Source organism: Rattus norvegicus, chromosome 15 (genome assembly GCF_036323735.1).
Source record: "Rattus norvegicus strain BN/NHsdMcwi chromosome 15, GRCr8, whole genome shotgun sequence".
Lineage (NCBI taxonomy): Eukaryota > Metazoa > Chordata > Mammalia > Rodentia > Muridae > Rattus > Rattus norvegicus.
The window spans coordinates 52,085,903-52,112,239 of NC_086033.1; the positions used below are offsets into that span (position 1 = coordinate 52,085,903).

The 26,337-nt window shown below is 49.5% G+C and overlaps 1 protein-coding gene across 3 annotated transcripts; it reads right to left on the reverse strand.

Annotated features, from left to right (window-relative positions):
* Positions 1-1,764: 1,764 nt before the first annotated feature.
* Positions 1,765-26,054, reverse strand: Dmtn (dematin actin binding protein). 3 transcript variants are annotated; one of them, NM_001394746.1, is made up of 16 exons: positions 25,924-26,054; positions 17,793-17,962; positions 17,513-17,587; positions 16,826-16,981; positions 15,622-15,666; positions 15,169-15,268; positions 14,776-14,832; positions 14,348-14,500; positions 11,640-11,764; positions 10,598-10,703; positions 4,054-4,118; positions 3,848-3,896; positions 3,695-3,702; positions 3,447-3,512; positions 3,106-3,186; positions 1,765-2,973 (listed from the first exon to the last, which is right to left on the reverse strand). In NM_001394746.1, exons 2-16 carry the CDS (start codon positions 17,808-17,810, stop codon positions 2,860-2,862), a joined length of 1,218 nt encoding a protein of 405 aa, NP_001381675.1. In that variant the 5' UTR covers positions 17,811-17,962; positions 25,924-26,054; the 3' UTR covers positions 1,765-2,859. The 3 variants fall into 3 exon arrangements, with proteins under 3 accessions (NP_001381675.1, NP_001381676.1, NP_001381677.1); NM_001394747.1 differs by lacking the exon at positions 3,447-3,512; NM_001394748.1 differs by lacking the exons at positions 17,513-17,587; positions 25,924-26,054.
* Between the last annotated feature and the right edge of the window lie 283 nt (positions 26,055-26,337).

The window sequence follows — 26,337 nt, forward strand, 5'->3', positions numbered from 1 at the left end:
AGTTACAAATCCTTTAGGACTTAGTGTCAAAATTCGCCCTGCCACAAACATTTCCAGTCAATCTGGTCATATGTTGCTTCCGTTGGTAACCAGTAAAGTTACCATTTTCTGCAGCGACTATGAGTTCTAAGTAGAAGATGTCCATGATGTCTGACAGCACACAAGGAGCCCAGTCCTGCTTCCTCTGGGCAAATAGCTAGTGATGTAGCTCTGTAGTAGAGTGCTTGCCTAGCATGCCCAAGACCCTGGCTTTGATTCCCAGCAGTGACCACTCCCCTAAATGCCCTCCCCCAAAAATGAGAGAGGAGACTGCTCCCTGCCCCCATACATCATCTACTCATTGTTGGGTTTCAGGTAAAACGTTCTCTCCTTTTTTTGGAAGGAGTCAAACAATTTGTCCTACTGGCCTCATGGGCTTGTTTCACGGATAACACTGTAAACATAAGACGACTTAGAATCCTTGTTCAGGGGCTGGGAGTGTAGGTCTTTTAGGCAGAATGCCTACTTAGCACACTCACAGCCTGGGTTGGCTCTCCAGCACCAAATAAAAGCAGGCATGATGTTGTACACCTGTCATCTCAACACGCAGGAAGTGAAAGCAGGAGGTAGTTCAAGTCAATCTTCTGCTGTAAACTCCATTTGCATAGCAATAAAATCATTGTTTCATTTTGAATGGTTCTGATCTATTTGCTTTTTGGCCAACTGGGCCTCTTCCCACATGCAAGCACATCCCCGGTCTTCTTTTTGATCTTCCAATCAAACTGTGCACTCAGGCACACAGCTGCAAGTGGAAGGCTTCACCGAGGCAGTCAGAGTCACCGCCACCTTCCCTGGCTTCGCTTGACCCTCTTGTTCTTCACTAGGTCTCCATTCCTGCTTCCTCTGCTTGGTGCTTAGCAGTCAGCTGACCACCTACTGGTAACATTTTCTATTTAGCTTCCCTGCTGCATAAGCACCTTGGGTCCTAGGGAGGCCAATATATTTGAGATAATCCTCTGAGGCTCCCTCTCAAGTTCCCTCTAACTGAAACACAGGTTTCTGTCTCACAGAGCCCCTGGAAAAGTGGCAAGTAGCACTCTATCTAGGCCAGCCCTTGCTCCTGTGTCCTAGAGAAAGGAAAATCACTATGAGTATTGTCTCTAAGCTCCCTCCCCTTTAGCTCCCATAAAACCTTTCCCAAGGCTTTCTCAACTTGATGTCACCTGTCCCTGTCCCTGTGACTCGGGTTGGTGGCTTATAAAGAAACAAACATGGGTTATCGGTTATCGGTGTTGCTCAGTTGGTAGAGCACACACCTAGCAAGCAAGAAACCCTGGGTTCGATCCCCAGCACTGACTAAACCATAGCTATTGGTGCATTCCAGAACTTATGAGGCAGAGGCAAGAGAGATGGGAAGTTCAACCTCAGATACAAGTTCGAGGCCAGTGTGAGCTACATGAGACAAATAAAACCCACAAATGTGTGGTATATGCCTGTGATCTCAGCACTTGGAAGGCAAACGCTAGATCAGGAGTTCAAGGCCAGCCTTTGCTATGGGAAACCTTATTTCAAACAAAACAACAAAATAGAATAAATGAATACTCAGTTCGGGCTGCTGGCCTAAGTCTATTCTCCCAGCTACTTGATACTGAACCAAGAAGATGGAAACTTCCTGGGCTAAAGAGTGAGAGATCAGGTCCAGCCTAGGCAACTGAGTGAAGAGTCTGTCTCAAAATTAAAAGTTTTCCAAAGAGATAATGCATAGGCATGAATGGAAACAATAGATTTAGGGACCCAGTGCAACCTTTTAATTCCAAGCAGTTACCCCTCCTAGTATGATCTCACACACAGTGGACAGGGAGTGCCGGGGTCTGGGTAAAAACGAAACCCAGATCTGGGCAAAATAGATATATATATATATATGTATAATTATATACATGTACATATGTGGACAGACAGGACTGGAAGTGCAATTAGGTAGGGCAAGGAGTCAGGGAAAGGAAGCAGCAGAGGGTGCCCCAATAAATTACATTCTGTAGAGAGCACAGTAGGAGATGCACAGCAAACGGAGGAGGGACCTGGGAGCCTGAACTCTCAGAGATGCCCCAAGCTAGGTCTCTTAGTCCCATGTAAGGGAGGCTGAGGCCTGGGCTCTGTGGTCCCTGGACAGGTGATAGAAGGGTGCAGTCTATCTGGTTTTGCCTGGAGGCTGGTGGTGGTGAGGCGTCGTGTGAATAGCGTCTCTGCTCTTAGCCAGAGCTTTGAATGAGCTCTGGTCTCGAGCAAGACGTTTGAAGCTTAGGGGTTGCAAAGAACAGGACATATAAGCTAGAGGGAGGATGACCTCCCACCTGGAGGCCCAGGTAGAGCCTGCTTCTGCCAGTTAGAGAAGCATCGGGCCTGAGTGCAGGAAGCTGTCAGGAGTGCAACTGGCTGGAGCCTTTGGGTAGACAGGCACAGGGTCCCAGAGCTGCTGCCTCCCCCTGTACAGGATAGCAGACAGACCTCTCCACTAAACTCCCTTCATTTCTCCTCACTGTCTCCTGGGGACCCTCATGTGGGGTGACAGACAGGAAATGGGTGCAAACATTGACTGTGTGCTGGAGTCTGGACTGGGTTTGGCTAGGCAGTGGAGCCCAGGGAAAAGGTAAGGCCCCCTGGCCCATCGTGGGGAAGGAAGTCCATGCCTCATGACTCTGGGACTGTGCACTTCTTGGCTCTCTCCCTGAGGAGTGGAGCCTGACACTTAGGCCCAGCCTCCTGCTGCTCCCAGCCAGCAGAGGAAGAGGAGTCACTGTGGGGTCTCACAGCCCCAGCTTCAGGGCCTCAAGCAGCAGAAGGAAGGTACTGTCACGGGGACAGGGCGAGCTGGCAGGGATGTCAGAAGAGGGAAGCTTTCTTCTTGAGTTCGTTCCGCTTCCACAGGGCCAGCTTGCCAAACTCCTCAGGAGACATGGCGAAGACCCTAGAGAAGTCCTCTGCTGACAAATGCCTCTGTGGGGACATGGGCAACTGAGTGACTAAGGAGGTAGCCTCTACAGCCTCAAAATCAAAGGCAGTGCCACTGGGTGGCCCCTCCCCCATGCCAAGCTTCTTCTTTCTTTTTTTTTTTTTTTTTTTACATACCTCAAGCCTCATGCGGTCCACACCGGGAGGCAGCTTAGTTCTCCCCTTGTTGGTCACCACCAGCATCTCATAGGGATAGATCTGGAGAGGCAGACAGAGCCCTCTCAGGCTCCTAGTCTCCTGTCCTCATAACCCTCTTGACTCCCTTGATCCCCCTGCAGAGGCCACTGGGATTCATGCCATCTTGCCATTCATCTCCCTCGGCTTCTTCCCTGCTGCCTGCCACCCCCCCCACCCCGACCCCGTCATCTCCAGGAGCACCCTGAGCGCATTCAGCTTGGCGGACTTCACCACCCCCCTGAAGCCCACCCCATTGTGGTGGTCAGGTCCCCTGCCCTCACCTTCTGCTCCAGCACACAGGGCAGGGAGTTCCCCCGATCCATCCTCCCCCTCTGGCCCTCTCCGTTCTGGGGAGACCAAAGCCGCAGTGAGCCAGAGTGGGTCAGGGGGACCTTCTCAACCTTACCCTAGGCGTGCGTCTTCAGTCTTCACCAAGCAATTTGTTGGCCCGAATCCCCCACCCCCACCAGTACCCATGCCTGGCTCTGGTTTCCTGAGCTTCTCCTGCTCCCCTCCAGGGGGCACTCACCTGCAGGCCTAAGGAGATAAAAGCCACAGTTTAGAAATTCAGAAGCAAGGTGAAGACCTTATCTTAAACAAACCACTGTCCACACCGGACAGAAGCTGTCTATAAACTCTGTGGTGGCCCCCATCCCAGAAACGTGTGAGCCCCAGTGCTCACCTGGGCTCCCAGCCTCACTTCCGGATGGGCTGAATTCTGTGGACTGTAGCTAGGAAATGATACAAAGTAATCAGAGGAAGCTGAGGACAGCCTTCAACAGTCAGCCTCCTTTCCTCTGAGGGCTTCCCCATCACCCAAGACCTCCAAGAGCTTGGCCACTGCAAACGCCTCTCCCAAGCAGCCCCTGCTTGGTGGGAAGGCCTTACCCGACTCAGGGTGGTCCTGCCATAGGAAGGAAGGGACGAGGACTTAGACGTTCCCGAATGCAAGGCTGAAAGAGACAAGAGGGCCCAGGGTTAGTCCCTTGACCCTGACAGTCCTTCCTAAGAGGGCTGCCGCTACAGCTTTTCCTGGCCAGAACCCAGCAAGGCTTCCACAGTGAATATGCTGTGGCTTTTGCTGAGGCCATGGCTTCCTTCCTCTCTCACTAGAAGTGAGTCAAAAGCCTAGTGTGAACCCCAGGTGACGTTGAGGCTCATTTCACTTCAGCCACCGTGAAGTGTGAAGTAAGTTCTAGATAAACACATGACAGCTCTAAGTGAAATCTTGAAGGTATGACAGTGGCATCAACAGCAGTCAACTTCTGGCCTTTTGACAGCACAGTTCTGACACAGTATCATCTTAGAACAGTGAATACAGTCAGGATATTTCCCATTTGAGGCTATGTAGCTGCCTCGGTGGGGAAGAGGACTTGCTCTGCAAGTCTAAAGACCTGAGTTTGGAGCCTAGCGCACAGAGCACAGCTATGTGTACCTGTAGCCACAGCACTATGTGGGGTCGAGACAGGGGGATCACTGTCAGGCCAGCTTCCACTTCAGGTAAGGCAGACAGCAACAGTGCAGGACACCCAGTGTCCTCTCCTGGCCTCCACATATGAACACACCTGTATAGTTGTTGGTCTACACCACACACACACACACACACACACACACACACACACACACACACACACACACACTTCCTGTTTGCATTACCAGAGATCATTTGTAACTTGTGCCTTTTGTAAATCACTAAATTTTTTAACACTAGGAGTTATAATTACAGAGATTAGTTGCAACAAGGTTCTTTGTTTGTTTTTTAAATCCAGGGGTGTATGTAGCCATAGTTGGCCTTGAACTCAAGGTCTACCTGCCTCAGACTGCATCCAAAAACTAACATTCCTTTTTATTTGTTTGTTTGTTTATTTGAGACAGGGTTTCTCTGTGTAACCCTAGCTGTCAGGGAACTCACTTTATAGATCAGATTGGCCTCAAACTCACAAAGACCTTCCTGTCTCCTCAGCCTCCTGAGTGCTGGGATTAAAGGTATTTACCACCACACACAGATAGAAGCTACCATTCTTAGTGTGGGCAAGCCCGAGAACTCCTTTGTCTGTAATTAGTAGAAATGGCTGACATCCTATTGCAGCTCCTTGATGGGCGTTTTGTTAAATGTCCAGTGTAGGTAGGTTCAACACCTTAAGCATCAGTCCTCTAAAGTCTACTAGAAGTTCAGTGCCTGAGAACACAATAGGTCTGGGGAACTCAGCACTTATTCTCAAATAAGTTTAGCATCTCTAAACTGAAAGTTCAAAATCTGAAATCCAGTCTCCTCTGGATTCTGAAGTTCTTCAGTCTTGTTGGTATGGTTCTCAGGCTTGGATTTGGAAGTGTTGGCTTCAGATTTTTCATTTTAGGATTAGGGCGTCTCCAATTTGGTAAAGTTTACTCAAATATCCTAAAATCCAGGAAATGAAACCTCAAATCCTAAGCATTTTGGATAAGGGATGATACACTTGCACAGGAAATGAGCAGCTCTCAGGGTTGGGGATTGGCTCAGGGTTAGTTGCTTGCTGTAAGAACAAAAGAACCTGAGTTCAGATTCCCAGAACCCACTAAGGGGATGAAGGGTAGGGAGCACGAAAGAAAGTCACTGGTTCTCTTCTTTTCTTTTCTTTCTTTTTTTTTTTTTTTTTCCTCTGGAGCTGGGGACCGAACCCAGGGCCTTGCGCTTGCTAGGCAAGTGCTCTACCACTGAGCTAAATCCCCAACCCTAAGTCAGTGGTTCTCATAGTCACCATTCACTGCTGAAGCACATCATGAAGTTGTAATGGTAAGGAACCATTTGGATATTTTGATGGACAATACAAGTACATATAAAAAAATGTTCACTCCAAATCACTTTCAGAATGCGTGCTGGCTGTTTTTATGTCACCTTGACACTACCTAGAGTCACCTGGGAAAGGGGCACCTCAATTGGGAAAATGCTGTCAACAGACTAGCCTGTGGGTTAGCCTGTGGGGCAGGTTCTTGACTGGTGATTGATGTGGGAGGGCTCAGCCCGCTGTGGGTGGTGCTACCCCTATGCAGGTGGTCATGGATCATATAAGAACACAAACCAGGCAAGTCAGGAGAAGCAAGCAGTAAGGAGCACTCCTCCATGGCCTCTGCATCAGTTCCTCTGTCCAGGTTCCTGCCCTGCCCTCCCTGGATGATGTCTTACAAGCTGTAAGACAAAATAAACCCTTTCCTTCCCAAGTTGCTTTTCATCATGGTGTTTTGCCACCGCAATAGAAACTTTAACTAGGGGCAAAATGTTTGTGTTTGAAAGTGTAATGTCGTGACTCTAAACAGTTAAGCCTGATTAGATCTGTCAGGAACCACGCCACACAGGACATATATATCCAGGGTCTTGTGCGGAAGTGATGGTAAGGGGGGCACTTGACTATTTAACTTTACAAAGCCAAAGGGAAGTCACAGAGCTTGTTTCTTTAGCTGAATAGAAGAATCTGGAACACTGAGACTGTATCCACCCCTTGGGATGGTTTGTATTACTTCCGTTCTCCAGGCCTCAACTACAGACTTTATATTCTTTAAAATGTCCTTGGCAAATCTTCCCACCCACCCCAAACCTGAGTCCTGGGCGTTCTTCGTGCATCCTAGCCATGGTTACTTTACTGGTTCTTCAGTTCTGGATGCGCCAGCAAATGCCTATAATTACACTTGAGAGGCAAAGGCAGGAGGACAGAGAGTTCAAGGCCATCCTCAGCAAAATACGAGTTTGAGGCTGGCGTCAGTTACCTAAGATTGAACGTTTAAAGCACAGGGACACAGTGGTGCATGCCTTTAATCCCAGTATTTTGCAGGCAGGGGTTTGGAGGCATACCTCTAACCAATCAAACAAACAAAAACAACAGCCTCCTACCAAGCAAAACAAAACAAAACAAAACAAAACAAAACAGCAAATAAATTCCCAGACATACTGTATCTCCTTATTCCAGTCTTCTACACCCTTCCAAAGAGCTATGCCCTGGAGACTGTTGCCTGGCACTACAGTCCCTCAGCACCTTCCTTACCAAACACTAGCAGCAGACCAGCCCATACTTCCTCTCTTACTTAACATCACCACAAAGCAAAGACCTTGCAATATTCCCACCAAGCAGTCTAGCCTCTGGCTCAGGTGCCCTGGCCCTTCCCTCAGTGATGGAGCTGCCTCCAAAACACAGGGCTTCATTTCCTGCCCTGCTCCTCAGTGTAGATTTTCCTTTTCTAAAGACCGGGTGTCACCTTGTAGCCCTTGAACACATGACTCATTACTGAGCATGCCAGCTAAGGCACTCATGTTCTGCAGGCCTAGTTACCCAGTTTCCCTTTCCTTTCTCCGTGGATAACCTTACTTTCTTTTCCCATTTCCTACACATATTAGCTGCAGGCCCTCTAACTTCTGGCTTGCCAAACTCGGTTCCCAACCATTTGCTCTACATGGATAAAGCCCTGACACCTCTCCCTTATCCGCCCTTCTAACAGCTCATAGGATTCACTTCAGTGGATTTGATCTGAGCAATTCTCAGACCTATCCCATCTTCTCTGAACCCAAAAATATGTATTATTGTTAGGATATGGTTTCAGCATATTGCAAAGCTTCAAAAATTATGCGGAGTTAAGAAGGTAGGAGCAGGGCCAGAGAGATGGCTCAAGGGGTAAAGGCAAAGGCCTTGAAACCCTGACAATGCAAATTTGATCCTTTACATAGAAGTAGAAAAAAATAGAACTGATTCTACAAAGTTTTTCTCTGATATCTACCTGCAACACACATATAGTATACACATAAACACACACTGACACACACAGACACACACACATGCACGCACACACGCATGCATCCACTAAAACCTTTTTAAAAGGTAGGAACTTGGAACTAGAGAGATGGCTGCTCTTCTGGAGACCCCCAATTCAGTTCCCAGCACCCACACTGCAGCTCACAATTATGTAGTCCTAGGGAAATCTTATACCCTATTCTAGCCTCTGTGCATTTGTGCAGTGCACAGACATACATGCAGACAAAACACCCATAAATAAAACAAATAATTTTTTAACAGGGTCTCATTATGTCACTCGAGATGACTTGGAACTCCCTACTAGGTCATTGTGGCTTTGAACTCTCAAAGATCTGCCTTTGTCTGCTTCAAAGCACCAGAATTCATGGTTAATGGTGTGCACCACCAAATCAGGCGCTGATAGTTTTGTTTGTTTGTTTGTTTAAATGGCTTATTTCCTTTTATTATATGTGCATTAGTGTTCTGCCTGTTATTCAGGAGGAATTGTCTCAGGGCTAAGGGCAAACCCTATGTGAGCTGACATTTGGTTGTGGGAATTGAACTTGGGTCCTCTGGAAGAGGAGCCAGTGCTCTTAACTGCTGAACCATCTCTCCAGCCGTGCTCTAAAAGGTTAGTATTTTGAAACAGGGTCTACTAAGTTGTAGGCTAGACTCAGACTCACTCTGAGCCTTGGTAGACCTTAATAACTAACTTTCTTTCTTTCTTTCTTTCTTTCTTTCTTTCTTTCTTTCTTTCTTTCTCTTTCTTTCTTTCTTTCTCCTCTCTCCTTCCCTCCTTCCCTCCCTCTCTCCCTCCTTTCCTCCCTCTCTCCTTTCCTCCCTTTCTTTCTTTTGTTTTTGAGACAGGATCTCTATGTAGCCCTGGCTGTCCTGGAGCTCTCTATGTAGGACAGGCTGGTCTTGAACTCACAGAGATCCACCTGCCTCTGCCTACAATTACTGGGATTAAATGTATGCACCACTATGCTCAGATGCCTTAAATGTTCAATTCTTTTGCTTCAGTCTTCCGAGCAGCTCAGATTACAGGCCTGGTCCACAGGCCTGGCCAGGTATTTCCATACAGAGGTAGAAGCCTGACTAATATGTCCAGCTACAAGCCAGTTTGGAAGATTGTTTCCAGAGAAGACCTGTAACTCTCTCCATATCTTGCTTCCTTTTTGCAATGAAACCTTGCAGTTCCTTGAATCTGGGATTCTAGTTTCATTTCTAGTAAACCTACATTTTTGTTATTGTTGTTTTAGAGATAGGGTCTGTGGTATTTTAATAAGAATCATCTCCTCACAGGTCCCATGTATTTGAATGCTTAGTCACCAGAGAGTGGCTCTGTTGAAAAGGATTAGGATTAGGAGGTGTGGCCTTGTTGGAGGAAGTATGTCACTGGCTTTGAGGTTTCAAAAGCCCATGCCAGGCCTAGGCTTTCTCTTTCTCTGCCTTTGGATCAGGATGTAGCTCTCAGCCACTGCTCCAAGTGTCATGAGGGCCGCCATGTTCCCTGCTATGGTGATAATGGACTAAGCCTCTGAAAATGTAAGCAAGCCCCAATTAAATGCTTTCTTTTATCAGTCACTTTGCTCATGGTGTCTTTCACAGCAACACAACAGTGACTAAAACAGGGTCTTCCCCCCCCCCAGACCAGGCTAGACTCTCCCCCCACCCCCAGCCCAGGCTAGACTCCTGGTTCTGGTATTAGACTTGTGCCACTGTCCCAGCTTTGGTGTCTTGCTTTGACCAATAGAATGCAAAAATAGTGATGTGTCATGGCTTCCAAGGTCAGGTTTTAAGAGTTCTAATGCTCTCTCTGGGTGTGCTTAGCTCTGTCCCTCTATCTCCAGCTACCAGGCTCTAGAGAAGTCCAGGCTAGTTGGGGTTGCTCAAAGGCCCAGAACTCAAGGCCCCTTCACCCATTTCTCTGCCTCACCGCATGCTTCTCAGTGCCCATGCTCTCTGAGCTGCCACACTAGTTCAAGCTCCCAGCCTCTGCTACTATGCTGTTTCTGACATTTGCAAGGACCTTCTGCACCATTTGTTTGCTTCTTCTAAACTTAGGGGAGGCTGGAGAGGTGGCTCACTGATAAATTCATTGGCTGTTGTTCTAGAGGACCTGGTTCAATTCCCAGCACCCACTGGTAGCTCACAATTGTCTGTAACTCCCGGGGATCTGACACGCTCATACTGACACATGCAGGCAAAACACCAATGCACATGAAATAAATAAATAAATAATTTTAAAAAAATACTTAGGGGAGCCTACCAAGCCTTCTCACTGGCCTTTCAAAGTATTCACTGATATTCTGTCCCCTCACCTCCCACACTGCTCCAAAAGCCAGGTAGATTTACATGTCACTTCCCCCTGGCTGGAAGAAATGGCTGTATTTTTCATGCCTAATGTCCCTTAGTAAGTGTCCATTAAGTGAAGTCAGGACTCTCACCCTGATCTCTATCTGTTCTGGCTGTCAGCCCATATTCTTGCCCTAAAGGAGTACACATGTGGGCCTCACACCCAGACTGAATCTTAAAAGATTCAGTATAGACTAAAGTATAATGGTTCAATAGACACACACACACACACACACACACACACACACACACACACACACACACACCCCACACCCACCCCTGGCCAGATGACCCGGAGCCTACTCCACAGCACTCACAGGTATGGAAGGGTGTCCGGTCAGGCAGAGAGCGCGTTTTCCTCCGGATGGGCAATGACTTTTCCATCTCTTCTTTCAAGATCATCTTTCCCAAGTTGGAAGTAACCTGTTTGGGGGTGGAAGAGAATGGTGCCAAATCTAAGACAACAGCTTCCCATCTCTGAAAAGTACAAATTTGGGGTTCAATCCTGGAGGATTAGGGATGGCTTTCCCTGGTGACTAGTCCACTCCTGGAGCCCAGTGATTTCACTGGACACTCAAGCGCATTAGGTTTTGCTGAAGATGCTCAGTGGTACCCTTCCACAGATGCTTCTCTACTCTGGGTCACCAGGGCAAGAGCCTCTCTTGACAACCTCTGGATCAGCCTGCTGAACCTGGTGCCGGTGCACCCTCTTTTCCCTGTGCTTTGGATCTGAATGTCCAGGAGCACTGTTCCAAAAGCAGCCCAAAGCCCAGGAATCCTGGTTCAAGTGTAGCCATTTCTATGCCACTAGTCTTTGAGTCTGGCTATGGGGCCAGAGTGTTTTTCACTTAGATGGCATGAGGGTGGTGAGGGGTAGAGAGGGGCAAGGTGCTACAATGTGGGATGATGTCACAGGTGAGGCAGGTACAAGATAGAATGAGGCCTGTCATTGGATGAGAAGGAAGGATGGGCGGGAGAAAAGTTTGAAGGAAAAGGAGGAGACTATAATGGAAAGGAGGAAGAGAGGAGGGACTGCAGAGAAACCACCAAGGAGACAACATGGAGGCTGACGTTAAGACTCCACGCTGCACCTTACAGGTTGTTATGAATGTTCTTAAGGGATGGATGTGTACTGGGCTTTGTATGTTTAGGTGGGCAATTATATCTTATCAATTGGGTCAAAGGTTATTGTGTCATGTGCAGATTTAAGTGGAAGAGAGTGTGCAGCAGCTAGAAGACACTGAGTCGACATGGAGTTGGGATGTGTGTTTCTGGCAGATATCTTGGGGCACTGCAGTGCCAGACCTAGTGGGGATAAAAGACAGCATTTTATTTTTTATATTTTTACAACAACACTACCTTACTGAGTTCCTCTTTCTGCCGCTCCCTGATGGCCTTAATCTCCTCTTCAGAGTCATCATCTTCCTCCTCCTCCTCTTCCTCTGCGCCCTTTCGAGATGCCTTCCGCTTCCTCCATTCTGTCTCTAGGAGATAGAGGCCCCAGAGTCAATGTGGCCACTCAGCTACTGGCTTCTCCAGCTTGTGGAACAGGGCTGGACTGTGAAGAGAACACTACAAAGTTTTCTCCCTCCCTCCCTTTCTCCCTCCCTTCGTTCCTCTCTCTCTCTCTCTCTCTCTCTCTCTCTCTCTTAGAGACAGGGTTTCTCTGTGTAGCCCTGGCTGTCCTGGAACTCACTCTGTAGACCAGGCTAGCCTCAAATTCAGAGATCTGTGGCCTCTTCCTCCCAAGTGCACCTCTACCTGGTTAAACCCTTTTTATTTTGTACTTAATCAAAGAACAGTGCACAATCTTAACCACTGAGCCATCTCTCTAGCTCCCTTTCATTACTCAGTCACTTAACAGACAACTCTCAAGCTTCTGCTATAGCCGAACCCTGTGATAGGGGATTTGGGAAATGAGGGGCCTTGGTCTCCAGATCCCGGGCTACACAGAGAACCTGTCTTGCAAACCCAAAACAAAATAACACAAAAGAAACAGAAGTTACAAAAACTGAGGCAGGGTCTTGCAATGTTGCCCATGCTAGCCTTGAACTCCTGAGCTCAGCAGCAGCTCTGCCTCAGGCTCCCACCTAGCTGGGGTACTGTTATGTGCTGCTCTGCTTAGAACTACAAATTCTTTAAAAACAGACAGACAGGGGTTGGGGATTTGGCTCAGTGGTAGAGCGCTTGCCTAGGAAGCGCAAGGCCCTGGGTTCGGTCCCCAGCTCCGGAAAAAAAAAAAAAAAGTAAAAACAGACAGACAGACAGACAGACAGACAAAAAGTACTGGGCTGGAGAGATGCCTCATCATTTAATAGCATTGGCTGCTCTTGCAGAGGACCTGGGTTCAGTTCCCAGCACCCACACAGCAGCTCACAACTGTCTCTAACTCTAGTTCCAGGAGAGCTGACACTCTTTTTTGGCCTCCCTGAGCACTAGATACATACATACATACATACACACACAGACACACACAGACACAGACACAGACACACACACACACACACACACACACACAGGAAAACACTCATACACATAAATTAGAAATAAATCTTTTGGAGTTGGGGATTTAGCTCAGTGGTAGAGCTCTTGCCTAGCAAGTGCAAGGCCCTGGGTTCGGACCTCAGCTCCGAAAAAAAGAAAAAAGAAAAAAGAAAGAAAGAAAGAAAAAAAGAAAGAAAGAAATCTTTTTTTAAGATTACAAAAAACAAACAAAAAGTAGGAGGCTGGAGAGATGGCTCAGCAGTTAAGAGCAATAATTGTTCTTCCAGAGGTCCTGAGTTCAATTCCCAGCAACCATATGACAGCTCACAACTGTAAGTTCAATTCCAGAAGATCTGGCACCCTCACAGAAACATAGAGGCAGAACATCAATATACATAAAAGAATTAAATCTTAAACAAACAAACAAACAAACAAACAAACACAACAGAGTACAGAGCTGAGAGGGCATGTGACTTAGTGCTAGATATGTGATTAACGTGTAGAAGGCCCAGGACAGTTATAAGTGTAACAATGCAAGTAACATTAATAACAAGACAGTAAAGGGGTTGGGGATTTAGCTCAGCGGTAGAGCGCTTGCCTAGCGAGCACAAGGCCCTGGGTTCGGTCCCCAGCTCTGAAAAAAGGAAAAAAGAGAAAAACAAACAAACAAACAAAAAAACAAGACAGTAAAAATAAACAAACTGGATAAGAAACACATATTTAAATTCCCTAAGGCCAAGACCCTTCTCTCATTTATTTCTCTCTTTTCCAAATCTCCTACCACATGGTCTGGCTACAGCGGAAGCTTGAGAGATGTCTGTTAAGTGACTGAGTAAATGGGAGCTGGAACAATGGCTCAGTGGTTAAGGCCAAGCACTGTTCTTCCAGAGGATCTGAGTTCCATTTGCAACCTACATGGGGTGCTTCACAACCCCCTGTAACTTCAGCCCCAGAGTGACCCTTTGCCTTGGGCCTCCTGGGCACTGCACTTTCACACACATATCCACCCCCACACATGTACACATGTACATATAGTTCAAATAAAATAAAACCTAAAAGGGGTTGGGGATTTAGCTCAGTGGTAGAGCGCTTGCCTAGCAAGCGCAAGGCCCTGGGTTCTGAAAAAAAAGAAAAGAAAAAAAAAATAAAATAAAACCTAAAAAAGTAATAATGAATACCAGGCATGGTGGGACAAGCCTTTAACCTCAGCACTCCGGAAGCAGAGGCAGGTGATTTCTGAGTTTGGGTCTACAAAGTGAGTTCCGGGACAGCCAGGGCCATTACATGGGAAACCTTGACTTGAAAAACCAAATGATGATGATGATGTTGATGATGGGGATGTTGATGGTGATGATGATGATGATTGTAAGCAAGTAGGGAAGAAATGATGGACAGGCCGTGCACGGCAACACAAAGAGATACAGGGGGGAGGTAAAATATGAACTGTCAAATGAGGAAGGTATAAAAGACAGAGAGAGAAGTAATAGGCCGTGGGGTGGGCTAGAACTGGGTTCACAGGACCAAGAAAGAGTATCGAATGAGGATCCTGGCCTCTTTCTTCTCCTTTTCCCAGTTTTTCCTACCCACAACAGCCAGCGACGGGGGACACGGCCAATAGTCAGTCTCTATCTTGGCTGGCTGGTTGGGATCAGGGGGCTGTGCTGCTGGGAACTTGGATGACTCAATGATGAGGTCCTCGATGAGGTGCTTGCTCTGAGGGCTGCCTCCCACCGATTCTGCAGATAGATCCAGGGTCAGTTCACACACCACCCACCTCTGCTAACGGAACAGCAGCCAGTCAGTTTGGCCCCACCCTCAGCTCCTGCTCCCTCACCTTCCTTCATACCCACGAGAACTCTGCTGTAGTGGTGGGCAGGACACATAAAAGAGCATGGGGCCTCACAGGGAGAAGTTGTTCGCCCATCCTTCTCCGGCTCTCAAGCACAGGGCCCAGAACCGCCCCACCAGTGTGTGCTAGGAAAAGTACCCAGGAAGTCAGGAGAACCCTCACCTCTCTGCTTGTAGATGGGTGGCTTCTTGTAGATGTTGGAATCCGGGCGGGTAGTCTCTGAGAGACAGAACAAGAGAGGATGAGAAAGGGGGACATGATGACAGGGGATGGTGGCTCCAGGGACAAAATGGAGGTAAACAGAATGGGGCCATGAGCAAGACAGCTTGAACCATGCCTCAGGAAGGCGGGGACTTTCTGCACTTTTCTGGGTTGGTGAGAAGGAAGAGATAGTAAGGCCACTGTCACTGTTAGTTGTGCCTGGCATCCTCGTAACATAGGGTCCAGCTAGATCTAGACCCAAAGAGTAGGGACTGAGAGTAATGGGTCTGGAGGCTCTGAAGGAAAACTGAAGTCCCAAGGAAGGAAGGTAGCTAGGTTGACAACAAAACATACCAGGGTGGTGGAAATGGGGCAGGCTGGTCCTGGGGGTTCCTGTGGTCCTTGGTGTTGAAGCCTGAGAGATGATTCCAAGTGTCCGGCTCTCCGCCCACACCTATGCAGAAGTACACAGCTGGTAGCCATACCCCTTCCCACTCCCGTGTACACGCATGGATTTACCTCGTCACCTTTCCCATTCTCCTACACCAGCAGCCCTACATCCCAACCCCAGGTCAATGTCATGGCAGAGGAAGCACATTCAAGGACTCCATCTGCCTGCTCAGGGTGCCTACCCAGAGAGAAAGGGTTAAAAGAGGCCCTGGGTCAGACAGACAGATGAGTTGGCCAGGGACCAGCCAGCCAGGATTTGCTGACTCTATCATCCCCTGGACTTTGCTGGACTGAGGCTGGGCATGTTGGGGGAGGGGAGCTGAGGGCCCAAACAAAACAGAACTAAAGTCAACTGACCTCTGGAGAAGGTGGTGGGGATGTGGATTTGGGTGACAGTGAGCACTGTGAACAGAGAGAATGATCAGAGTCATAGGTACAAGGGTTAAACACTAGACTCTCAGAGGAACCATTTCACCCCCATCTACCCACCTTCCACTACTTTCCTAGCCAACCCTCTTCCTCTGGAGTCCCTGCTGCTCTCTGCCCAGTGTTCTCTCTGTCTTTCCATGTGAAGCTCCAATCTGGGGGCAGTGTGCCTTATGTCCCGAACTAAGTATGAACCTGACTGCAGAGCAAGACAAGGAATGGAGGGGCCAAAGCAACAAAACAGGTCCAGGGGAATCAGCTCTCCTGAGTCACTTGGTACTCAAGTTTTCCAGTCTGACAGCTGTTCTCCAATATGGTTGCTTTCTCTTCCTAAAACTCAGATTGCATTGTTTTAATGTTTACTTTGTGTGAATATGGGTATTCACATACTGAGGCACATGTATGGAGGTCAGAGGATAGTTTTCAAGGGTCAGTTCTTTCCTTCTACCGTTGATTCTGGAGATCCCACTTAAGTCCTTGGGCTTACATGCATCCAAGTGATTTTACCTGCTGAGCTACCTCACCAGCTCATGCCTTAACTTACTTACTTTTCTCTCTTTCTCTCTCTCTCTCTCTCTCTCTCTCTCTCTCTCTCTCTCTCTCTCTCTCTCTCTCTCTCTTAACAGGGTTTCACTATGTAGCCTTTTGCCTGGCCTGGAGCCCACCACTCACCACGCAGACCAGGCTGGCTTCCAGTCCTAGAGATCTGCCTGTCTTTGCCTCTGCATACTGGGATTAAAGGTGAGCACCACCATGACCACGACCCTTTCTTGAAGATAGGTAACAAAGCTCCTGACCAAGCACTGCCCCATATAATTCCCTCTGAGGTGCATAAGAACCACCACTTCTATGTGACAGAAGGGCAAACTGAGGCTACAATGTTTCACCACTCCCTCAGTTAGAATTTCCGGAGTTCCTTCTCCTTTCCCCGCCTCTCCTTGTTGCTACTGTTCAGCTGTAGCTGCACCTGCTATTTTCGGCCCACACCTCAGTCTTCAGCCTGCTGCTCACTCTGCCCAAACAAGTGCTTACTCCTGTGCATAGTCTGTTTCAGCCTCGAAGAAGGACTTCAGGGAGGATCCCCACTCCTTGCTCACCCAACTCCCCTCAGCCTGCACAAATGACCCCTTCCTACCTCCCGACTTCTGGGAAGCTCTACGTGTTCCAGGAGGGAATAGGTAAAATGGGGCTCGTAGATCATGAGGTCAGGTCTCTCAATGTCCAGGATGGCCTTGTCCTTGGGGATGGCGGCCAGGTCTTTGTAGCCCAACACCTGGTTGTCCATCTTGGCCTGAAGGGAAATGGTCCAAATGGAAGAGTTCCCCAATAGCATCACTAGGGCACTGGACTCACTGGCTGGACTTGGTTATCAGGAAAACATGCTAGACGTCAATTCTCATGTTAACAGCTCTATTCTGTTCCTTCTAGGGACCTAGAATGAGAGCTTATTTTAATTTTTGAGACAGCATTTCATACAGTCAAGGCTTGCCCCGACATCTCTCTGTAGCTGTATCTGGACTTGAACTTCCTATTATTTTCACTTCCCAAAGGCTGTGACTATAGGCTTGCCTCACTCATCAAGCTCTCTCTGGAAGGTCTCTAAAAAAAAAGTTCTTTGCCTCTGAGGCTCTTTGCAACTACACCAGCCCTTTCCAAGGCAGCAGGAAGCCTCCGCTGGGATCTCTGGGTCTTTCCACCTGCAAGAGTTCACAGGACCTCCCTCCATGTGGGAGTGGAGAAATTGGGGGTGGGGGTGGGAGTAAAGGGGATCCGCCCCTCCCTCCTCCCAGCTGAGGTGCAGGTGGCCAACGTAAGTACTCACCACGATGTTGGAGGGAGAGCCGGGTACACTGGAGTCTCTGGAGGAGCTGACGCTCCCCGGGGAGGTAAGAGGTTGCTGGAGAGAGCGAGAAGGTGGCGGAGTGGGCATGCGCATGGGTGCGAGGGTGTGGGAGTGGGTCTTGCCCTAGGCCTCAGGGTGGGGTGGGATGGGAAAACCCGGAGTGCTGCGCGGAGGTGGCCACCAGGTGGCGCCGGCGACTCCGGAGCTGACCTGGGAGAGCAGCGGTCCCCCACCCTGGCCCGGGGTGCAACCCGCTCACCTTCTGCAGACGTTCCATGCGGCAGCCACTGGCCGGCCGCTCCCTCGGAAGCCGGTGCGCACGTGGAGAGGACAGACGTCAGGCTCGGCCCGGCTCCTGCAGCGAGGGCTTCACAACGCTCTGTGGTGTCCTCATCCCTTGGGCCTCTCTGCGCTGTTGACCGCGGGTGGCTGGAAGGACAGTGAGCCCTAGTAAGAGCGTTAGGGTGCACAGGGTTCAGCACCAGGGAGTTGTGCGTGTATGTGGCCAGGCGGCGGCTGCATGAATCGGCTGCACTTGTTTTTTAAGCCATTGTTCTCTGGCTTCAGAGGAAATGACGGCAGGGGTCAGCTGGCATACCAGGGTGGACAGGCTTCTATATCCTCAAGCTTGTCACCCTTGCCCTGGCCCTGCTCTGGTCCGGGCCCTCTCCCAATCGGTGCCGGCCCCTCCCACTCCAGCCTCTGGTTTCACTCCCCATAGTTTGCTCAGCCAAATCTTCTTTATTTTCCCCAGAAGGTTAACAAGGGGACACTGAGTCATTAGTTAAGACTCGAAGCATAGGGAGCCAGAGGGCCGAGGAAGAAAAGCCCATGGGGGTCGGGTGGGGTGGTGAAGCCATGGCCATGACCTAGCACGACTGCTCGTCCTCCAAAGCTAAGGCACTTGACTTTTCTCTGTTCCCTACCGGTAGGCAGTATGCTGTGTAGACACTAAAGTACCTCTGGGGCCTGGGCTATAAAATACCACAGAGTGCCCAGAGCATTCTCAGGGGCTGTCGCAGTGCTCTATGAGTGTCCGGTGGCCCCCTTTTACACCGTCTGTCCTGAGGAATTTAAGCCAGTTTATGTATTAGGTGATGGCCACAGCCCATGCCCTCTCCTTGGTCACTCCCTCAACTCTCCTTCTTTCTCTCTCCTCCCAACACTCAGCCACAGACTGAGGAGAGCTGTGTCCCCAAGGGGAAAGAGGAGGATCATGTGGTGGCTTCAAATAGGACCTCTCAAGCTAGGGTGCTTTAAGTCACTTAAGCCTTAAGCAGTGACTACTACTCCTCTGTGAGGGCTTGGGTAATCATTTACACTCTGCACACGCTAACATCCTAGCACTTGGGAGGCTGAGGCAGGAGGACTGCTTTGAATTCCAGGCCAATATGGGTTCCATAGAGAGTTCCAATCAGCTTGAATTATAGTGTGAAACCTTGTCTAAAAAAATGAAGTGAGAGGTGGCAACAGTTTCTTGTCATGGGCTGCTCAGACAAGCCAATAGTATTCATTTACTTATTTTTATTTATCTTTATGTGTATGGGTGTGTGGCCACCACATGCATGCCTGCTGTTCGTGGAGGCCAGAAGAGGGAGGGCATCAGATCCCCTTGAACTGGAGTTACATATGAGTGGCCATGTGAATGTTAGGAACCAAACCTGGATCCTCTGAAAGAGCAGGCTCTTAACTACCGAGCTGTCTCTCCAGCCCCAAAGAGTGGGTAAGTTAGGGCACATGCGGTGAGTGAAACATTCTCTATTCTATGTAGAGGGAAAGCTATCAATAGTACTTCTATGTCCCCAGGGATTAGTCAATTTAGGGGGCTTTCTGTAGCCAGTCATGAAAGAATGAAGTCCCTGCTTTGTTTCTCTCTTTCTGAGGACAAAGCCATGTCCTTTTAAGTCACCCCACCTCTCCTCACAGGGTTGCACTGTACAGCCCTGGCTAACCTCAAATTCTCAATCCTTCTACCTCAGGCCCAGGCTTCCATATGCTGGGATAAGAGGCCTGTATCACTATGGCCTCCCAATCTTTTTCACCTGCACCTTACCTCAACCATTCTGCTGCCCTCATGCCATCACGCCAGTCAGCAGTCCTTATCCCACTTCCAAACCTCAGCCCACATCTACTCACCTCTGCCCACCCTTTGGCCTCCTCATGCTACCTCATCCTCCTAGATCTTTGTGGAGGCCGTTGCCATCCTGTTCTAGTTGCCTTTTGCTAGTGCTAACTTGGCTGAACTTTGCAGAGAAGGTGATATTTAATGCTAGATGCCATTCTCCAGGAGTAGTGTGCTTTTCTCCCTGAAATGAGCTGGCTAACTGACTTCCAGAGGGCAACTGCAATTCCCCAGCTGCCACTGATGAACACATTCACATTCTGTACTGGATACTTTGTGTGTGCACTCTTGAAATGCTGGAGCTTGAATTTAGTGCGCTCTTCTCCTGAGCTACAGACTTTTTTGTTTTTGTTTTTTTGAGACAGGGTTCAGTTGATCAGGGTGGCTTTGAACCACTCTCTAATCGGTGTAGGCCTTTTAGCTTGTGACCTTTTCCTGCTTCAGATCTCAAAGAGCTGCACTGGGTACTGAATGCTAGATACAGGTAAACACTACACAAAGATTATTCTAATTCGTTCTTACAAGTCCTGCAGGGTAGACCAATTTCACAGGTGAGGAAACCAAGGTCTGGGGAGATAAGGACCAGTCCAAGGTCAACTATATCAAGTTAAATGCCTTTGGCATGGCATGGTGCAGTGTCTGCCCAGTAATGTGCCATGCAAGCCTTTTTAGAGTTCTAGAACCAGAGGCCAGGTGTGGTGCTCCCAGCACTCAGGACACAGAGACAGGCAGATTTCTGAGTATGAAGCCAGCCTGCTCTACAAAATGAGTTCTGTAGCCAGAGTTACAGAAAGAAACCTTGTCTTGAAAAAACAAAGCAAACAATTCTAGAACCAAGGCATCAGACAGCCAGGAGGAATGTGGAGCTTGTGGTAACTAACAGGCTTCTCATTCTAAAGCCTCACACTTCTCCAGCCTTCTTATTGCTGATTTTGAAATGCTTTAACTAGGTATCTGATGAGCAAAATGCAATATGCTGTGGTACACACTGAAGAGCTGTCAGTGTTCTCTCACTAGGCTCTGAATTTTACTCTGCTAATAGCCATTGTCACAAAGTCTATACCTATAGCTTAGTCCTAGAGGTGAACACTTATCCCTCTATTTGCCCATGTACCACCTAGGAGTATGCTTCTGACTTATCCCCCCACCCACGCTGGGGCATCTCTTCCCCATTGAACACAGAAACAAGCTTTGTGCTGAGCCTCTTGAAGAACAGCATGGTGAGCAAAGGACTGATTCAGGCCCCTCCAGGAAGAGAACTTGCTTGTAGATAAGTTCTATGCAAAGTGGAGAGGTACATACCCCAGATAAGGCAGTGGGGCTACAGAAAGTCAAGAGAGAGGTATGCTGGGGGAATGGAGAAGTTTCCTGTTGGAGGCCTTAAAGCAGTGGTTCTCAACCCTCCTAATGCTTCCTAAATAGACCCTTTAATACAGTTCCACCAGTTGTGGTGACTCAAACTATAAAATTACTTTTGGGCTGGAGAGATGGCTCTGTGGTTAGGAACACTGACTGCTTTTCCAGAGGTCCTAAGTTCAAATTCCAGCAACCCCATGGTGGCTCACAACCATCTGTAATGGGATCTGATGCCCTCTTCAGGTGTGTCTGAAAAACGGCTACTGTGTACTCTTATAAATAAAATAAATAAATATTTTAAAAATATTTTTGTTGCTACTTCATAACTGTAATTTTGCTATTATGAATTGTGGTGTAAATATCTGATATTCAGATGGTCTTAGGTGACCCCTGTGAAAGGGTCGTTTGACCCCCAAAAGGGGCTCATGACCCACAGACCTAGAGGGAGGAGTCTAAATGTGAGGTTGCTAGCAGGGAAAGTCAGAGTGTCTTCCCAGGACCCACCTTGGGGGGGGTGAATGAAGAGGGTTTAGTACATCACATGAACTATGGAATAAATGCCAAAGGGAAGGGAAGGAGGGCAGAGGGACGAGAAGGCCAGCAAAGCCAGAGGCCAGCACCGGGGAGGAAGTGAGGCAGCTCTTGGAGAAGTGAGAGAAGGTGAGAGAAGTGTGTACACGGGAGGAATGGGAGGCTCTAGCTAAAGCCTTGGGCTTGAAGCTGCAGCAGGGAAAAAAGAATTGTCAGCACCCAGGCAGAGGACAGGCTCTGGAGAAGGCACTTGCTTCTCAATGAGAAGGGGAAGGGCAGCGAGTTGGGTAGTAGCCAGTCAGAGGGTCTCTCTATTTTACCAGGAAGGTGCAGGGGAGCTGTAACGGGCACTCTGGAAAGCAGAAGCGAAGGCTGACAGGAGGAATAGTGCTCTAGCACCTCACCTGGGACACCGGGGAGCAGTGGCTGCCCGTCAGAGCAAAGAGTCCCAGGGGATGTGGCCAGATAGGAAACCCACGGTTACATGGGAACAAGCTCTAGCATCCTTACACTCAGGAACATGATTCCAAACACCAGTGGGCAGAGTTATATAATAGTCAGTGTTTACACACTATCATGATCGATTTGACGTTCTTGCCTTTCACCTTCACCCTGACATCTCAGTCCTGTGAACTGTTCCCGCAGGTTTGTAGAGTGGGAAACTGAGACTTGAGTAAGTACTGGGTCAAGGATGCATTTAAGCTCACTGACCACAGTGCCACTTCAAGTTGAGTTACTGAGCTCCTCTGTCCCCTCCCCTCTCAGGTCCTCCACAGCTGGCCCCTGCCTGAGGTGCCCCAAAGCACTAGGGTGTCTCCCCAGGCTCTGTCCGGGATCTGAATCCCCGTGTGTATCAGAGCTCACAGACTTTTGGGGAAGTGCCAATGGCACAACCTTACCGGGGTGGGGACATTTGCGTTTGAATGAAAGGTTTTTGGCTGTGAGTTCTTTGTTGGTTTGTTTGTTTTAGTTAAGGTCTCTCTCCGAATCCCAGGCTGGTCTCCAAATACATAATCCTAACCTAGGATGACCTTGAACTGCACCTCTGGAATGCGGACACCTACGGCACTACTTAACTTGGCTTCACGTGGTGTGGGGATCAGCCCAGGGGCTTCATGCAGGCAAGGCACTTGGCTAAGCTACAACCCCAGGTTATGAATAAGGCTCTTGCTGGGGACATTTGAGGCTGTCAGAAGGTCAACAGGGGAAAACTTTTTTTTTAGAGTGGAAGATGAGAAAGGAAAGATGGATGTGGGCGGAAAGGAGGTGTGTGGAGAGGGAGGGTGATTTCTCAGCTTCTGTTAAGTCACACAGCACAGGCATCTGCCTACGGAGCCCACGTGGAGTCCCCTCATCCAAGCTAATCTCTCACTTTCCTCCTCCAGACCTGACCCCTCTCCCGTGCTCAGGCACAGTCCCGCTTACTTCATTCAGTACACCCCCCAAGTCCTGTAACCTCTGTGGGCACAGACAAAAAGGGCAGCTGCAGCAGGGAGGGAAGGGGAAAGAAGGGAAGGCACCACAGCGGAAGCAAGTCCAGGTGTCGGAAGACCCTTGAACCTCCCAGGCTCAGGTCAATAGCCAGCAGGCTTCCCGTCCTTCCATCTCAGCCGCACCCACCTTCAGCTGGGCGCCCCAGCCTTATCTGAGCCACCAGCCAGGCCCCACCTCAAACCACCCACCCTCTCATCTCCACAGCAACCAGAGCTTTGCAGCTCCCCAGGATGTGGGTGATAAGACTTGTCGGCCCACTGGGATAGCCAGGTTCGCACCCACCCATCCCAGGTCTATTGTTTCAGGCCGGGATGGATCCAGATTAAGCGTTTTGGACTTGTAGAAATGAAATGTACAGGGGTTGGGGATTTAGCTCAGTGGTAGAGCGCTTGCCTAGGAAGCGCAAGGCCTTGGGTTCGGTCCCCAGCTCCGAAAAAAAAGAACCAAAAAAGAAAAAAAGAAATGAAATGTACAAAACTCAACAGGCAGATAGATCCACCATCTCAGGTGGTGTCTGGTCCAGCCCTTGCTCCCATCCTAAGTCAGTCCTGCTTTGTCTTTGCTGGTGCCTGTGCTGGGTTATTCATATAGGCGGGCTGCTTAACACATTGGCATTTTGCTCACTTATGGATGAGAACAAAAAGGACTAAGAGATGAGCTTACCCAAGGCCACCCAAAGGAAGGCAAGCTGGGTGGAATTCCACGCATGCTGTGTTTAAGCCAAAGGAATTTCCTGTGCTTTCCAGTGCATCCCCAAAGATCCTGTTTTAATTTGAACTTGGACCTCTCTGCCTCTCACCTGACCTGTACAGCAGGAGCTGGGAGTCGGGATTGGGTGAGGTTAGAGGATCTGCTGGCCCGGGAACAACTGAGCATCATCAAGCCCTGCTGGAGAGGTCATAGACAGTATAGGAATTCACCAAGCCTGCCCTGCAGGCTACATCAGGCAGGCAGGCAGGAGGGCTGTTCCCTGTCTCTTTCTTTCTTCCTGCCTTCCGTTTTCCTTCTTCTCTTCTCCCTCTCCCCCTCCCCCTCCCAGCCCCACTTGCACAGTTGCTGTGGCAACAACTCAATGCCAGAAATAAAGACAGGCTCCAGCTAGGTCACCCATTCCCAAAACAGCATCCTAGGGTGGGAGAAGGGTGGTGTAGTCAATAGGGCGGGGACTGGGCGCTCACTACAATGAATGTGTGTATTGTAGGGTGGGGTGAGACACAGGACAGCAGGGTTTGGGCCTGCTGAGGCCAGTGGCTCACCAAAAGCCTTAAGTCAAGTTTACCATTGGCCTTTCTTCAAGTCAACAAGGCCCTGTTACTTTCTCCTCTCTCAATCTCTCTCTCTCTCTCATGCGATGGTCTCTGAACCTTTCCCTATTGCTTTGGATTGGGCATTCCTAATGACACCTAAAGACCGAATGACACCTGTCACACGGAACAAGATCAGGCAGCTTCAGAAGAGAGTAATGGAGTCCATCTCTCCATGACAACAGATATGCCTGAGCTCATCCCAGTTTTTCTTAGGTTCCCCTCTTGACTGAGTCGATGGCCATTTTTGCACACTCTCCTCAGAAGAGGTAAGTTCCTCCTTTCTAGGTCCCTGGGCCCCTCAGCCTTGCTTGTCCAAACATATTCCTGTTCAGTCCTGAGAGACAGCTGGATTGGCAGATCTGGAGAGGGGAGGAAACTCCCACCCTACATCCTGATTTCAGAATTCAGAAGATGTCTCCATTCCACTCTCCTCACACATGAGCTCTGAAAGCTCTGTGAACATCGCCCACCAGTGGATAGATGCTCTCCCAGCCCCAGAAAGGCCAACAAGACTCCCAGGAGCATACAGAAGGCAGAAGAGCTCTGCCCAACACATGGCTGCTGACAGAACCGCACATGGGTGCATACAGGGACTCTGCAGCCAGCCCTCCTTGCCAGAGCACTCGCCTACTCTCCCTGCCAGACCCCCACACAATGACACATGATGCTAAGGACACCTACTTGCACCTACCCACTGGCCCTCCGTTATCTATGCTCACAGCTCCCTGTCGTGGTCTGCTGAACCATCCCTGTCGTGAGCATGTGGACCCCAATACTCCCAGTGCCCTCGCCAGACCTATCCCCTGGGGGCTTTCCCTCATAACTCCCATAGCACCACTGCCTTGCTTGTCTTAGACCTACAGCCTGGCAACCAGTCTTCTGGGAGGAGACACACAGGTGTGCCTGCCCAGCAAGTGAGTGCTGTGTGTCTAGTGCTGGGAAAGGAAAATCCCTTAGGACCCCAAGGCTCTCCTCCTCTGTTCAGCACCCAGTCTCTCTCAGTACACTAGCTTCTGGCAGGTAGAAAGCCTGGCGGGCGAGCACTGCAGTCACACCCTGCTACACAGCCTCATTCTTCATTGAATCCCTACCCCAACCTGACCGACCTCAGCTGGGAGGGGCTCTAGAGTGGGCTGTAAACCAGCAGCTTTGGGTTCCTCACTGCTACTCCGGAGGGCACCTGGCCTGGTGGGAGGAAAGCTGGTAAAGATGTCTTGCATCATTCAGCAAACAGCTAACAGCTCCCTGGGCTGACTGTGCCCCATGACCCCACCCCTTGATTCTGGCCACAGAAGCTAGGGTAGGCAAGGTGGAGGACCCATGAAAGGGGGTCCTGGAGGCCGCATGGACTCTGCATCGCAATAGCCTAGGTCCTTCCCCCCAAATAAGAAGGGAGTTGATAAGGTCAAACCCAGCTGAGCTCCTCATCTGGTCACCTAGGCCTATTCTCTCACTGACCATTTTCCAAAGCTGACCCTGTCCTAGAGCCCCTGATATCACCCAAAACCATGCGCCAGATCCAGAGGTATAGCCCAAAATACCTACAGAAAGAAAAAGAGCCAAGAGACCCTGCCACCTACCTCCTCCCAGACAGTGGGGCCCAGGCTCTCTGAAGCCCCAAGAGGCAAAGGGCCTAGGCCCTGGTCCACGGGTTTTCGGCGTTTTCTCAGGAATCTAGGTAAGAGGCAGCTCCTCCAGGAACCCAGCCGCGCTTTAGCAAAGCACAAAATAACAGGAAGAAAGCTGGCTTAGGGTGGGTGGGTGGGGTGGGAACTGGCAAAGGAGAGGAGCTGGTCTCTGCTCAGCGGTCTGATCTCCCTTCTGAACCCCCACCCCTTTCACCAGTACCCTGCTGCTCTGCAAGCCACCAGCTTGGGTTCCCGGAGCTGGGGAGTCCGCGTCTGGTATCTGGTGGGCGGGCAGGACGAGCGGTCGCTGGGCGGGCGGGCCCCTCCCCACCAACAACTGATAGTGGCCAGCCCCAGGGCGTGTGT